Source organism: Aythya marila (genome assembly GCF_965140915.1).
Source record: "Aythya marila genome assembly, contig: HAP1_HAP1_SCAFFOLD_107, whole genome shotgun sequence".
NCBI classification, from domain to species: domain Eukaryota; kingdom Metazoa; phylum Chordata; class Aves; order Anseriformes; family Anatidae; genus Aythya; species Aythya marila.
Window position 1 is genome coordinate 1 of NW_028136644.1, and position 15,026 is coordinate 15,026.

Here is a 15,026-nt window from a genome sequence, read left to right on the forward strand (position 1 = left end):
GGTGTTGGGGGTGTTGGGGGTGTTGAGGACATTGGGGGTGTTGGGGACATTGGGGACATTGGGGGTGTTGGGGGTATTGGGGGATATTGGGGGACATTGGGGGGTATTGGGGGATATGGGGGGCATTGGGGACATCGGAGACATTTGGGGGACATTGGGGGGTATTGGGGACATTGGGGGCATTGGGGGATATTGGGGACACTGGGGGATATTGGGGGTATGGGGGGTGACGTCACATGGTGACGGTGACACAGTGACAGTGACAGTGACATGGTGATGGTGACATGGTGACGGTGTCACGGTGACATGGTGACGGTGACACCGTGACGTGTCACGGTGACGCGGTGACGGTGTCATGGTGACATGGTGACGGTGACACCATGACAGTGTCACGGGTGACGGTGACACAGTGACGTGGTGACGGTGACACGGTGACGGTGTCATGGTGACAGTGACACGGTGACACGGTGTCACGGTGACACGGTGACGGTGACGGCGTGGCGGTGCCCCCCCCCCCAGGCTGGACGAGCGGCTGCGGGTGTGCGTGGCCGACTTCGGGCTGTCGAAGCAGATGGGGGGGGGGCAGTACTACCGGCAGGGCCGCGTCGCCCCCGTCCCCGTCAAGTGGGTGGCCCTCGAGAGCCTGGCCGACCGCGTCTACACCACCAAGGAGCGACGTGGTGAGGGGACACCCCCCCCCCCGGGACCCCCCAGACCCCCTCAGTCCCCCCCGGGACCCCCAGGACCCCCCCCAAACCCCCAGGAAAACCCAGGACTCCCCAGGACCACCTGGAACCCCCAGGGCCCCCCAGAAAACCCAGACCCCTCAGTCCCCCCCGGACCCCCCCGGGACCCCCCAGACCCCCTCAGTCCCCCCCGGGACCCCCAGGACCCCCCCAAACCCCCCGGGACCCCCAGGACCCTCCCAAACCCCCAGGAAAACCCAGGACCCCCCAGGACCGCCCGGAACCCCCGGGACCCCCCCAGGACCCCCCAGGACCCCTCCAGGACCTCCTGGGTTGGATCCCAGCTCCAACCAATGGGACGGGTTCCCAGGTGGATCCCAACCAATAGGAGGAGGTTCCCAGGCAGATCCCAGCCAATGGGGTGGGTTCCTCAGGTAGATCCCACCCAATAGGAGGGCTTCCCGGGCAAATCCCAGCTCCCAGCCAATAGGAGGGGGCTTCAGGCGGATCCCACCCAATGGGAGGAGGTTCCCGGGTGGATCCCAGCCAATGGGAGGGGATTCTCGGGCAGATCCCACCCAATAGGAGGGGTTCCCGGGCAGATCCCACCCAATAGGAGGGCTTCCCAGGCAAATCCCAGCTCCCAACCAATAGGGGGGGGCGTCAGGCGGATCCCACCCAATGGGAGGGGATTCCCGGGTGGATCCCAGCCCCCCCCAACCCCCCCCGCTGCCCCCCCAGTGGTCGTTCGGGGTGACGATGTGGGAGATCGCCACGCGGGGCCAGACCCCGTACCCGGGGGTGGAGAACAGCGAGATCTACGACTTCCTGCGCCAGGGCCACCGCCTGCGACCCCCCCCCCCTCTGCCCCACCCGCCTGTGAGTCCGGACCCCCCCCCCCCCCCCCCCCCACCCCCAAAATCCCACCCCCACCCCCAGCCCCGTGGGACCCCCCCCCAACCCCATGGGATCCCCCCAAACACATGGGATCCCCCCAATACCAATGGGATCCCCCCAGTCCCCACACCCCGATCCCTTTGGGATCCTCCCCAAGACCTCTGGGACCCCCCCCCCCAAAAAAATCAGGACCCCCCCCCCACCCCTCGACCCCCCCCCCAAAATTCCCCACCTGCCCCCAGCCCCGTGGGACCCCCCCAACCCCATGGGATCCCCTCAACCCCAATGGGATCCCCCCCAATCCCGCACCCCGATCCCTTTGGATCCCCAAGACCTCTGTGACCCCCCCCTCAAAATATCTGGGACCCCCCCCCAAGACCACCAGGACCCCCCCAAAAAAAAACCTGGACCCCCAAAGCCCCCCCAGCCCCGTGGGACCCCCCCAACCCCAATGGGATCCCCCCAACCCCACCCCGATCCCTTTGGGATCCCCCCCCCAGACCTCTGGACCCCCCCCAAGACCCCCAGTCCCCCCCAGCCCCAACCCCCTTGGGACCCCCCCAAGCCCCCCCAGAACCCCCCCAGCCCCCCCACCGGGTCCCCAACCCCCTTGGGACCCCCCCCCAAGCCCTCCAAGGTCCCCCCAGAACCCCCCCAGACCCCCCCCAACCCCCTTGGGACCCCCCTACCCCCCCCCCCAGAAGCCCCCCCAGCCCCCCACCCCCCTTGAGACCCCCTTAAACCTCCCTAGAACCCCCCCAGACCCCCCCAACCCACTTGGGACCCCCCAAGCCCCCCCCCCAGACCCCCCCTAGCCCCCCCCCCCAGGTCCCCAACCCCCTCGCCCCCCCCCCAAACCCCCCTCAACCCCACCCCCCCGGCCCCCCTCTCCCCAAAACCTCACCCCCCCAAACCTCCTGCCCCCTCCCCTCAAATTATCGTACGCCCCCCCCCCCCCCCAAATTTTTGTGCCCCCCCCCCAGGTACGAGCTGATGCGGCGCTGCTGGGCCGCCGACCCCCGCGAGCGGCCGAGCTTCGAGGAATTGGGGGGGCCCTGGGGACGCCCTGCGGGGGCTGCCCCCCCCCCCAGCCCCCCCCGACCCCCTTTACGTCAACATGGAAGAAGGGGGGGGGGGGCGGGGGGGGGGGTCAAGACGAACCCCCAGCACCCCCCCAGCGGGAAAAACGGGGCCCCCCCGGACCCCCCCCGACCCCCCCCAGGCCGAAGAGGCGGGGGGGGGCGCGGGCGTTACGTGGTTTGCCCCCCCCACCTCCCGAAACCGGGCCCCCCCCCCACGGGGGACGCCCACGCCCCCTGCGCTGCCTCCGAGGAGGGGGCTTGAAGGGTTTTTTTTTTTTTGGGGGGGGGAACCCCTATTTTGGGACCCCCCCCCCCGCCCCCCCCAGCTGCCTCACTGCCAGGGCGACCCCCCCCCCCACCTTGGGGCCAAGGGCCCCCCCCCCAGGTACGAGGGGACCCCCCCAGGGCCCCCCCCAAAGGGCTGGGACCCCCAAGGGACCCCCCCGAAGGCAGAAGCCCCCCCCCAAAGCCCCCCAGGGGCCCCCCCAGGTACGAGGGGGCCCCCCCAAAGGGCTGGACCCCCCAGGGCTCCCCCAAAAAGGGCTGGGACCCCCCCAAGCCCCCCCAGGGCCTCCTCCAAAGGGCTGGGACCCCCCCCCAAAAAGGGCTGGGACCCCCCCGGGCCCCCGAAAAGGCCAGAAGCCCCCCCCCAGCCCTTCCAGGGCCCCCCCAGAAGGGCTGGGAACCCCCCACAAAAAAGGGCTGGGACCCCCCAGGGCCCCCCCAGCCCCCCCCAGAAGGCCAGAAGCCCCCCAGGGCCCCCTCCAAAGGGCTTGGACCCCCCCCAGCCCCCCCCAAGCCCCCCCCCAAGGCCAGCAGCCCCCCCCCAGCCCCCCCCTGCACTTTACTCGGCCCCGGGGCCCCCTCCCCAAATTGGGGTCCCCTCGGGGCCGGACCTGGGGGGTCCCCACGTGCGTTTCCCCCCCCTCCCCCCCCATAAAACCCCCTTATGCTGCCACCGGCTGCGAGGTTTTTTTTTTTGGGGGGGGGGGGGCGTGAATTTTGGGGCAAAACCGGGACTTTTTGGGGTCGTGAGGCATTGTGGTTTTATTACAGGGCTTTGGGACACGGCGCGCGGGGGATTTGGGGACTCTGGGGACAAAAAAGGGACGCAGGGGCCGTGGCTGGGCGTGGTTACGTCACAGGGCGGATTTTGGGGTGAATTCGGGGGGATTTGGGTGCTTTTTGGGGACTGAGGGGCTTCAGGCCTGGGGCTCAGCCAATAGGAGCGCGGCGCTGCCAGCCCGCCAGCCAATAGGAGGCCGGCTCCCGTTGCTAGGCAGCGCGGGGCAGCAACACGCGCAGACGCCGCCGGGGCTTGGCCAATGGCAGCGCGCCCGCCCCGAGCGCCCGCGGCTCCGCCAATGGGCGGCGGCAACAGCGGCCCCGGGCCCGCCAATCAGAGGCGCGCTCCTTACGCCCCGCCCTCCGTGAGAGACCAGCCAATGGAAAGTGCGCGTTTCCCCAGCGGGCCCGCCCCCGAGCTGACAGGCGGGGAAAGCACCCAATAGAAACGCAGGCGGGGCGCGGCGCCGCTCTCGCTGCTATTGGCCGAGAGGCTGCTTGCGCCCGCCCCCTCGTGGTGTCAATCCCCGCTCGTCACCACGCCTCCGGGGGGGCCGACCTCCGCGCGGCGGGGGGCGGAGAAAACCTCCCCCGCTGCCCAATGAGCACCCTCATTACAGCACCTCTCCCTCTCCCACCCAATCAGCGCCCTCTTTGCAAAGCGGCGCTGAGCGGGATCTCGGCGAGCAGGCGGGCCCCTCCCCTCCTCCCCTTAACAACCAATGGAGCGGCGCGTTACAAGCGGCGGGCCGGCGGCGGGCCAATAGCCGCGCGCCTTACAGGGCGGCGCGGGCCGGGGAGGGGAGGAGGGCGGTGGCGGCCATTTTGAGCCGTCCCAGCCGCGGCGCCTCCATGGCCGGGCGGCGGCGGCGCTGAAGCGGCGGCGGCGCCATGGACGTGAGGCGGCTGCGGGTCAACGAGCTGAAGGAGGAGCTGGGGAGGCGCGGCCTCGACACCCGCGGCCTCAAAGCCGAGCTGGCGGAGCGGCTGCAGGCGGCCCTGGAGGCGGAGGAGGCCCGGAGGGGGCCCGGCGGGGACCAGGCCCCTGACGGACACTGTAAGGGCCCGCACCGGGACCCCCCGGGAGCCCCCGAGCCTGCCTCGGTAGCCCCTGGTTACTCGGTAGCCCCCTCTCCGTGGCGTAGTAGCCCCCCGGGCCTTCACCGGTAGCCCCCGGTAGCCCCCGGCCTATCCCCGGTAGCCCCCGGCCTATCCCCGGTAGCCCCTGGCCTGTAGCCCCCGGGCCTGCCTCGGTAGCCCCTGGACGTCCTCGGTAGCCCCCTCTCCGTGGCGTAGTAGCCCCCCGGGTCTTCACCGGTAGCCCCCATTATCCCCGGTAGCCCCCGGCCGTTGCCCGGTAGCCCCCAGCCGTTGCCCGCTAGTCCCTGCTCTGTCAACGGTAGCCCCCGGCCCGTAGCCTGTAGCCCCAGGGCCTTCGCGGGTAGCCCCCTGCCTGTCTTCGGTAGCCCCCGGTAGCCCCCAGCCTGTCCCCGGTAGCCCCCAGTAGCCCCCGGGCCTTTGCTGGTAGCTCCCAGCCTGTCCCAGGAGCCCCCGGTAGCCCTCGGGCATCCCCTGGTAGCCCCCAGCCTGTCCCCAGTAGCCCCCAGCCTGTCCCCAGTAGCCCCTGGTAACCCCTGGTTTATCCCTGGTAGCCCCTGGCCTGTCCCCAGTAGCCCCCAGCCTGTCCCCGGTAGCCCCCAGTAGCCCCTGGCTCATCCCTGGTAGCCCCTGGCCTGTCCCTGGTAGCCCCCAGTAGCCCTCAGCTTGTCCCCAGTAGCTCCTGGTAGCCCCCAGCCCACCCCCGGTAGCCCCCAGCCGCGCCCCCGTTAATTTGCGGGACCCCGGGCTGCCCCATCCCCCATCCCCCTTTCCGCCCCATCCACCCACCGAACAAACCCACTAACCCTCGATTTAATTTCCCCGATTTCCCTCTTTTCTCCCCCAAACGCCAGACGGCATCGACAACAACGGCCCCCCCAGCGAGCCGCAGGGCTACCAGCCCTACGAGCACGGCGCCCCCAAACCCGACAACGAAACGGGCTACGACAGGCGGCCCTTGGACCACGAACACCCCACCCTGCACCCAGGTAGGGACCCTTTTTCCTCCCAGTACCCCCCCGGGTGCTTTTTTTTTACCGGGGGGGGTTCCGGGGGGGTTCCTTCCCCTCCGTCCCAACTCCCCCCCCCTCTAATTTCTCCCGCAGAGCTGAAGCCGGACGCCAAACCCGAAGACCCCGCTCCCCCTTACAACGTGCCCCCCCCCGGCTACAACCCCCCGGCCCCCAATTACAGCCTGCCCCCCCCCCCACCCACCTACAACGCCCCCCCCGCCTCTTACGGCCCGCCACCGCCCCCCCCCCCGACGGCTTACGCCGCCCCCCCGGCTTACGGCGCCCCCCCGACCGGCTACAACCCCCCGGCTCCGGGCTACAACCCCCCTCCGGCCGGCTACAACCCCCCCCCGACTTACAGCGCGCCCCCCCCCAGCGGTTACGCCCCCCCAGCCTACAGCGCGCCCCCCCCCCCCGCCCCCCCCGGCCGGTTTTGGGACCCCCGGCCCTGCTTTCGGCGCTCCCCCCGGCGGCTACGGCGCCCCCGACCCCTCGCAGCCCCGAACGCAGCAGCAGCAACCCCGTAAGCGGCCCTACGAGGAGCAACGGGGTCGGGGTTACTACGAGCACCGCGAGGAGAAGAGGTGAGAACCTCAAAAAAAAAAGGGTTTGAGACCCAAAAATTTAAATTTTGGGGGGGGTGCTGAGCGCTGCCTCCCCCTCAGGGGCCGCTCGCCGCAGCCGCCGGCGGAGGATGAGGAGGAGGATTTTGACGACACGCTGGTGGCCGTCGACACTTGTGAGTGCCCCAAAAATGAGCGGGGTGACCCCCGTGGGGTCGTTTCTCCTCCCCGCGGTGATGTAAATTGGCCGAAATCGGCTTTTTTCACCCCAAGATAACTGCGACCTGCACTTCAAAGTGGCCCGGGATCGTTACAGCGGTTACCCCCTCACCATCGAGGGCTTCGCCTACCTCTGGTCGGGCGCCCGCGCCACCTACGGCGCGCGGCAGGGCCGGGTCTGCTACGAGATGAAGGTGAGCTCCCCCCGACGAGTCACGACGGCCCCAAAAATGCCCCAAAACAACCCCAAAAAACTCCTAATTTGGCTCCCTTTTCAGGTTAACGAGGAAATCTCCGTCAAGCACCTCCCGGCCACCGAGCCCGACCCCCACGTGGTGCGGGTGGGGTGGTCGCTGGACTCCTGCAGCACCCAGCTGGGTAAGAGGTGCTGAAAGTGATGGTTTTTTGGGGCGGAAAGGCTTTTTTTGGGGCAGAAAGGCTTTTTATTTGGGCAGAAAGGCTTTTTTTGGAGGGCAGAAAGGCTTTTTTTGGAGCAGAAGGACTTTTTTGGGGGGCCAGAAAGGCTCTTTTTTGGAGCAGAAAGGCTCTTTTTTGGAGCAGAAAAGCTCTTTTTTGGAGCAGAAAGGCTATTTTTTTGGAGCAGAAAGGCTATTTTTTGGGGCAGAAAGGCTTTTTTGGGGGCAGAAAAGCTTTTTTTGGAGCAGAAAGGCTTTTTTTTTGGGCAGAAAGGCTTTTTTCGGGGACAGAAAGGCTTTTTTTGGGGGGCAGAAAGGCTTCTTTTGGGGCAGAAAGATTGTTTTTGGGGCGCACAAGGGCTTTTTTTTTGGGCGGAAAGGCTATTTTGGGGGGCAGAAAGGCTATTTTTTGTGGCAGAAAGGCTATTTTTGGGGCAGAAAAGCTTTTTTTACTGCTTTTTTTTCTGCTCACCTTGGTTTCTCCGCGCCGGGCCAGGCGAGGAACCTTTCTCCTACGGCTACGGCGGCACCGGCAAAAAATCGACCAACTGCAAATTCGAGAATTACGGGGAAACCTTCGCCGAAAACGACGTCATCGCCTGCCTCGTGGTGAGTTCCCTGCTCCGCCACGTTAGGGGGGGGTGTTCCTGACCCCAAAATCTCCTCCCGGGGTGGGGGGGGGGGTGGGCTTCACCCGGCGTTTTCTCCCCGTTTTGGGCAGGATTTTGAGTGCGGGGAGGAGGTGGAGATGTCCTTCATGAAGAACGGCAAGTGGCTGGGGGTGGCGTACCGCGTGCGGAAGGAGGCGCTGGGCGGCCGCGCCCTCTTCCCCCACGTCCTGGTGAAGAACTGCGCCATCGAGTTCAACTTTGGCCAACGCGACGCCACCTACTTCGCCGTCCCCCCCGGCTTCACCTTCATCCAACACCTCCCCGTGGCCGAGCGCGTCCGCGGCACCTTGGGGCCTAAAAGCAAAGCCGAGTGCGAGGTGCGTGGGCTCCCGGTTTCGGGGAGGGGCTCTCGGTTTTGGGGGAAAACTCTTTGGTTTTGTGGAAGGGCTCTTCCAGTCTTGACGGGCTCCCCGTTGGCTTCCGGTAGATCCTGATGATGGTCGGGCTGCCCGCCGCCGGCAAGACGACGTGGGCCGTCAAGCACGCGGCCGCCAACCCCTCCAAGAAGTACAACATCCTGGGCACCAACGCCATCATGGACAAGATGAGGGTAAGGGGGCGGCTCGTCGCGACAGCGGGGTCCTCGTCGCGACAGCAGGGTCCTCGTCGTGACGCCAGGGTCTTTGTCGCGACGCCGCGGGTCCTCATCGTGATGCTGCTGGGGTTCCTGGTTGTGACGTGCCGTGTTGTCCCTCGTCGCACTGCTGCTGTGGGTCCTTTGTCGCGATAGCACTGGGGTCCCTGGTCGCGACATGCCACGGGTCTCTGCTTATAATGTCACTGTGGGTCCCGTGATGTGACACGGTCCCTTGTCGTGACACACTGGGGTCCCTGGTCGCAACATGCCACGCAGTCCCTGGTCATGACATACCAGGGTTCCTGGTCGCGACATGCCAGGGATCCTTGGTCACAACACCATGGGTCCTTGTCGCGACATGCCACGTGGTCCCTCATCGTGATGCAATACAGTCCCTACTTGTTGTGACACCGTGGGTCCCTCATCGTGACACGATATGGTCCCTGTTTATCACGATACTGTGGGTCCCTTGTCGTGACATGATACAGTCCTTGCTCATCACAACACCATGGATCCTTCATTGCAACATACCACATGGTCCCTGCTCATCATGACACAATGCAGTCCCTGCTTGTCGCGATACCAGGGTCCTTTGTCGTGATGCTGGGTCCCTCATCGCGACACCGGGGTCCTTGTTGCGACGCCACGGGTCTTTCATCACAACACCAGGTCCCTTGTCCCGATGCCAGGTCCCTCGTCGTGATACCGGGTCCCTTGTCATGACGCTGGGGTCCTTGTCATGATACCACAGATCCCTTGTCGCAATGCTGGGTCCCTCATCACTACACCGCAATGCCCTCATTGCGACACCAGATCCCTTGTCGCGACACCATGGGTCCTTCATCACAACACTGGGTACCTTATCGCGACGCCAGCTCCCCTGTCGCGACACCATGGGTCCCTCCTTGCGATACCGGCTCCCGTATCGCGATACCGGCTCCCCTATCGCGATATGGCACGCCCTGAGCGTCTCTATTTCCAGGTGATGGGGCTGCGGCGGCAGCGCAACTACGCGGGGCGCTGGGACGTGCTGATCCAGCAGGCCACGCAGTGCCTCAACCGCCTCATCCAGATCGCCGCCCGCAAGAGGCGCAACTACATCCTCGACCAGGTTTGGGGGGGGGACACACAACCACCGGGACCCCCCCCCGGGGGGCACAAGGCCACCAGGACCCCCCCCCGGGGGTGTCACGACCCCAAATCCTTTCCCTGCTCGGTTTTTGAGCTCCCCGACGAGCTGCTTGAGGTTTTTTTTTCCCAAACGGCTCTTCCCAATCCCCAAAAAGCCCCTCCCGAGTCCCAAATACCCCCCCCAAATCCCAAATAACCCCCCCAACTCCCCCCAAAAACCCTCCTGATGCCCAAAAAACTCTTCCGAGTCCCAAATAATCTTCTCAAACCCCAAATAACCCTCCTGACTCCCATATAACCCCCCCCAAAACCCTCCTGAGTCCCAAATACCCCCCCAAATCCCAAATAGCCCCCCCAACTCCCCCCAGAAAACCCTTCTGACTCCCAAAAACTCTTCCAAGTCCCAAATAATCTTCCCAAGCCCCCCCCAAACCCCAAATAACCCTCCTGACTCCCATATAACCCCCCCAAACCCTCCTGAGTCCCAAATAACCCCCAAGTCCCCCCAAAAAACCCTCCTGACTCCCATTTAACCCCCCCAAATGCCCCCAAAACCTTCCTGAGTCCCAAACAACCCTCCCCAATCCCCTAAAACCCCCCTCCCGAGCCCCAAATCCCCCTCCAAACCCCCAAAACCCTCCTGACTCCCATTTAACCCTCCCAATTTCCAAACAACCCTCCCCAATCCCCCAAAACCCCCTCCCGAGCCCCAAATCCCCCTCCCAACCCCCAAAAAACCCCCCCAGCTCCCAAATAACGCCCTTTCCCCCCCCCTCGCCCCCCCAGACCAACGTTTACGGCTCGGCCCAGCGGCGAAAAATGCGTCCCTTCGAGGGCTTCCAGCGCAAGGCCATCGTCATCTGCCCCACGGACGAGGACCTGCGCGACCGCACCATCAAGAGGACGGACGAGGAGGGCAAGGACGTCCCCGACCACGCCGTGCTCGAGATGAAAGGTGCCCTTTTTTCCTCAAAAAACGTCATTTTTAGGGTTGAAATCGCTCTCAGGGCTGCGAAATCGTGATTTGTAACCCCCTGTTGGATTTTTTTTGGGGGAAAAACCACTGCAAGTCCCTAAACTGTCACTTTTCCCCTTTCTATTTTATTTTTTTAGGGGGGGAAAAGCACTGCAAGCCCCCAAACTGTCACTTTTTCCCATTTCTATTTGAATTTTGGGGGGAAAAAAGCCCAAATTGTTCCCACTCTGTTTTAATTTTGGGGGAAAAAACCCTCAGTGAGCCCCCAAAGTGCCCCTTTTCCCCTTACTATTTTATTTTTTGGGGGAAAACAACACTGCAAGCTCCCAGCCTGTCACTTTTTCCCATTTCTGTTTTAAATTTTGGGGGAAAAAAACATCTTCTCCCCACTCAGTTCTATTTTTTGGGGGGAAAAACCCTCAGTGAGCCCCCAGACTCCTCTTATCCATGCTCTGTTTGAATAATTTTGGGGAAAAAAAAACACTGTGAGCTCCCAAACTGCCACTTTTCCCCTTTCTATTCTATTTTTATGGGGAAAAAAAAAACAAGTGAGCCCCCAAACTGTCACTTTTTCCCATTTCTGTTTTATTTTTTTGGGGAAAAAACCTCTTCTCCCCACTCAGTCCTAATTTTTTGGGAGAAAAAACCCTCAGTGAACCCCCAAAGTGCCACTTTTCCCCTTTCTATTTTATTTTTTTTGGGGAAAAAAGCACTTCAAGACCCCAAACTGTCACTTTTTCCCATTTCTGTTTTAGTTTTTTGGGGAAAAAACCCTCTTCTCCCCAAAATTAGAACTCAGTTCTAATTTTTTTGGGGGAACCCCCCCCCCGTTGAGCCCTTCCCCAGCCGCCTCCCTCTGAAAACCCTCCCCCCCACACCCCTTCTTGCTGGAGGGGGCATACAAAACTCCCCAAATTTGGGAAATAACCCCAAAATAACTTAATAATTTTAATTTCCCCCCCCCCCCAGCTAATTTCACGCTGCCCGAGGCGGGCGATTTCCTGGACGCCGTGCTCTTCGTGGAGCTGCAGCGCGAGGAGGCGGCCGAGCTGGTGCGGCAGTACAACGAGGAGGGGCGCAAAGCGGGGCCCCCCCCCGAAAAACGCTTCGACGGCCGCCCCCCCCCGGCTTTTCGGGGCCGCGGCGGCGGCTTCCAGCCCCGTTTCGAGGGCCGGGGGGGTGCCGCCGCGCCCCCCCCCTCGGCCGGGGGGACCCGGGGGGGCTTCCAAGGCCGGGGAGGAGGCGGGGGGGGCTTCCGAGGAGGGGGCGGAGGAGGAGGTGGAGGTAAGGACCCCCCCTCTAAGCCCCCACCCCAAAAAAAAAAAAACCCTTTTTGGGTGTTTTTAGCACCGGGGGGGGGCACCTCTCGGTGGTCCCGGGGCTCTCAGAGGGGTTTTGGGGTTTGAGGACCCCCCCCCAAATCCCTCCTGAGTGTCCTGTGGGGGGGGATTAAATTTTTTGGGGTGGGGGGGCTTCCTCGCTTTCCCTTGGGGTCCCCACCGAGGTCCTTCTGCATGTCCCGGGGGGGTTATTGGGATTTTGGGGGGGTTATTGGGGTCTTGGGGGGGGTTATTGGGGTCTTGGGGGGGGTTATTGGGATTTTGGAGGGATTTTTGGGGTTTTGGGGGTTATTGGGATTTTGGGGGGGGGGTTATTGAGGTCTGGTGGGGGTTATTGGGTTTTTGGGCAGGTTATTGGGGTTTTGGGGAGGGTTCTTGGGGTCTGGGGGGGGTTATTTGGATCTTGGGGGGTCTTATTGGGGTTTTGGGGGGGCTCTGGGGTCTTGGGGGGGGCTTTGAGTCTTCACCACTCCCACAGGGAGCTCTGGGGGGGGGGCTTTGGGGTCTTGGGGGGGGGTCTTGAGGTTCCCCAGGATACAAAGACCCCAAAACCCTTCCTGCGTATCCCGGGGGGGGGCAATTTTGGGGCTCAAACCTCAGCAATCGGAACCGCCCCGTGCCCCCCCCCTCACCCTAACACCCCCCCACACCTTAATTACCCCCCCCCCCCCCCACCTTAATTACCCCCCCCCTTTTTAATTCCCAGCCTTCAACCGCGGCTCCTACGCCCCCAACCGCTGGAGCAACCCCCCCCGCGACGGCCCCCCCCCCGCCGCCCCCCCCGCCGCCCCCCCACCCCCCCCACCCCGCGGCGCCTACGGCCGCAGCCCCCAACCCCAAAGCAGCTTCAGCCCAGCCCGAAACCCCCCGGGGGGGGCCACGGGGGGGGCAACACCCACACCGACTCCAACCCCGGGGGGGGGCAGCTACAAAACCAGCAGCGGGGGCACCCCCCCCGCCAACAACCCCCCCGCCACCTACAGCCAAGGACAGCAGGTACAAAATCCCCCCCCCCCCAAAAAAAACTCACCCTAAACCCCTGGAAACCCCCCCCGGGGGGGACGGGGAGCACCCTAAGGTGCCCCCCGTGCCCCCCCCCATTTTGTTATCCCCCCCCCCCCAGCCCGGGTACAGCCAGCCCTATGGCCAGGGGGGGTACACGCAGAGTTACCCCCCCGGCTACAGCTACGGCAGCTACAGCGGCTACAGCCAAAGCTACCCCCAGGCCCCCCCCCCGCCCGCCACGGGGCAGGGCTACGGCCAGAACTACGGCCAGTACCAACAGGTGAGGGATTTTGGGGTGAAAAAAGCCCTTTTTGGGAAAAAAAAAGCACTTTTTGGGGCGAAAATGGCACTTTTTGGGGGTGAAAATGGCACTTTTTAGGGCTTTCTGGGGGGGAAATGGGGGGTTTTATGGCGGGGTGTAAATGGGGAAGGGGAAGGGGTTGGGGGGGGTTTTGGGGTTTTGGGGTTTGTCATGTTTTGGGGTCTTTTGGTTTTGGGGTTTAATTTGGGTGTTTTGGGGATTTGGTTTGTTTTTTTTTGAGATTTGGGTTTTTTGGGGTTTGTCTTGGTTTGTTTTTTTTTGAGGTGTTTTTTTTGGGGTTTGGGGTTTGTCTTGGTTTGGGGTTTTTTTGGGTTTGTTGGGGTTTGGTTTGGGGTGTTTTGGGGATTTGTTTTGTGTTTTTTTGAGGTTTGGGTTTTTTGTGTTTTGGGGTTTGTCTTGGTTTGTTTTTTGAGGGGGGGTTGGGGTTTGTCTTGGTTTGTTTTTTTTTGGTTTTGGGGTTTGTTTGGTTTTTTGCTTTTTTTTTTTGTGGAGAATGGGGTATATTTGGGTTTGAAATCCCTCCCCTGCCCCCCCTCCTCCCCCCAACTTCTCTCGGGTAGTGGGGTTTTGGGTTGAAATCCCCCGTTTTCTAGGGGCTGGGGTTTTTGGGGTGAAAATCCTTGTTTTCTGGAGGATGGAGCTGGGACTTTGGGGTGAAAACCCTCATTTTTCTAAAGGACAAGATTCTGTTTACTTCCCCACAACCAGAGCCAGAATTTTGGGTCAAAATCCCTCCTTTTTCTCCCAGTGAGACCCAAAACCCCCCATTTTCTATATGTGCGGGGCGGTGGAAAAGAAACTTTCCCATCATCTGAGGACAAAATTCGGGGCTGAAACCCCCAATTTCCTCTTCCCAACCAGTCTCTCCCTCCCTCACGGCTCTCTTTTTTTTGTCGTTTATTTAATTTTAACCGTTTTCCCTGTTTTTTTCCCCAGTATGCCCAGCAGTGGAGCCAGTACTACCAGCACCAGAGCCCCTGGCCCCCCTACTACGGCAGCTACGACTACGGCAGCTACGCCGGCAGCTCGCAGGGGGGAGCCAGCGCCCAGTGACCCCCCCCCCCGGACAACCACCGAGAGTCCCTTTTTGGGGCGATTTCCGCCTTTTTCCGGCGTTTCCAGCAGCTCCGCAACAAGAGGCATGCGCCCCGCCCCTCTCGTGAACGTTGCGTTTTTCTCCATCTGTTTAAAAAAAAAAAAAAAACAAAAGAAAACAAAAAACGATATTTTTAACCTCAAACAGACTGGGATCTTAAAAAAAAAAAAGAAACAAAAAGAAAAAAAAAAACACATTTTGGAGAGTTTTTTTCCTAATTTTGGACTGTTTTCCTCCCCGTTTTGGGCCCGTTTCAACCCCTGGGCTGGGGCCTTGTTGGGCTCGTTCTGGGGTCCTTGGGGAGCCCCCAGCCGTGGGGGGGGGCCCAGCCCCGTGTCCGTCTGTCCCCCCCCTGTCCGTCTGTCCCCATCTGATGGTGATTATGCTTTTTCTTCCCCATTTTTTCCTTTTTTTTGTTTGTTTTTGTTTTTTTTTTTTTAGCTATTTCGGTAACTTTTTACTGTGTGCCCGCCCTCCCCTTGGCGTTTCAGGTGAGGAAGGAGAAAAAAAAAAAACACAAAAAACTACCAATAAAAATGAGGAAAAAAAAGTGAAAAGTGAGCGGTCGCTGGCCCTGCCTCGCTTCCTCGCGGGCCCTGCCTCGTTTTGGGGGGGATTTGGTGAAAATAGGAAAAATAGGAGGGGGAGAAATGAGGGAAATTGGAGGGGAAAATGAGGAAAGGAGGGGAAAATAGGGAAAAATGAGGGAAATGTGAGGTAAAATATAGGGAAAAATGAGGAAAAAATGAGGAAAGGAGGGGAAAATAGGGAAATGTGAGGGGAAAAATGAGGAAAGGATGGAAAAAGGAGGGGAAAATAGAGAAAAATGAGGGAAAAATTAGGAAAGGAGGGGAAAATAGGGAAAAAAA

At 62.0% G+C, this 15,026-nt stretch overlaps 2 protein-coding genes across 2 annotated transcripts; both read left to right on the forward strand.

Moving 5' to 3' along the window:
- Positions 1-380: 380 nt before the first annotated feature.
- LOC309891655 (uncharacterized protein) lies at positions 381-2,945 on the forward strand (the record flags this gene model as incomplete). The annotated part of the gene is given in 6 exon segments (XM_082785998.1): positions 381-409; positions 520-670; positions 672-680; positions 1,428-1,565; positions 2,567-2,628; positions 2,630-2,945. Coding segments are annotated over 6 exon segments (687 nt in total). The 3' UTR covers positions 2,928-2,945.
- Positions 2,946-4,554: 1,609 nt separating this feature from the next.
- LOC309891656 (heterogeneous nuclear ribonucleoprotein U-like protein 1) lies at positions 4,555-14,665 on the forward strand. The gene is given in 16 exon segments (XM_082785999.1): positions 4,555-4,787; positions 5,683-5,817; positions 5,935-6,260; positions 6,262-6,425; positions 6,507-6,580; positions 6,678-6,817; positions 6,902-7,001; positions 7,536-7,648; positions 7,761-8,027; positions 8,138-8,260; positions 9,270-9,398; positions 10,205-10,373; positions 11,364-11,678; positions 12,441-12,730; positions 12,858-13,019; positions 13,998-14,665. Coding segments are annotated over 16 exon segments (2,790 nt in total). The 5' UTR covers positions 4,555-4,621; the 3' UTR covers positions 14,115-14,665.
- The last annotated feature ends 361 nt before the right edge of the window (positions 14,666-15,026 follow it).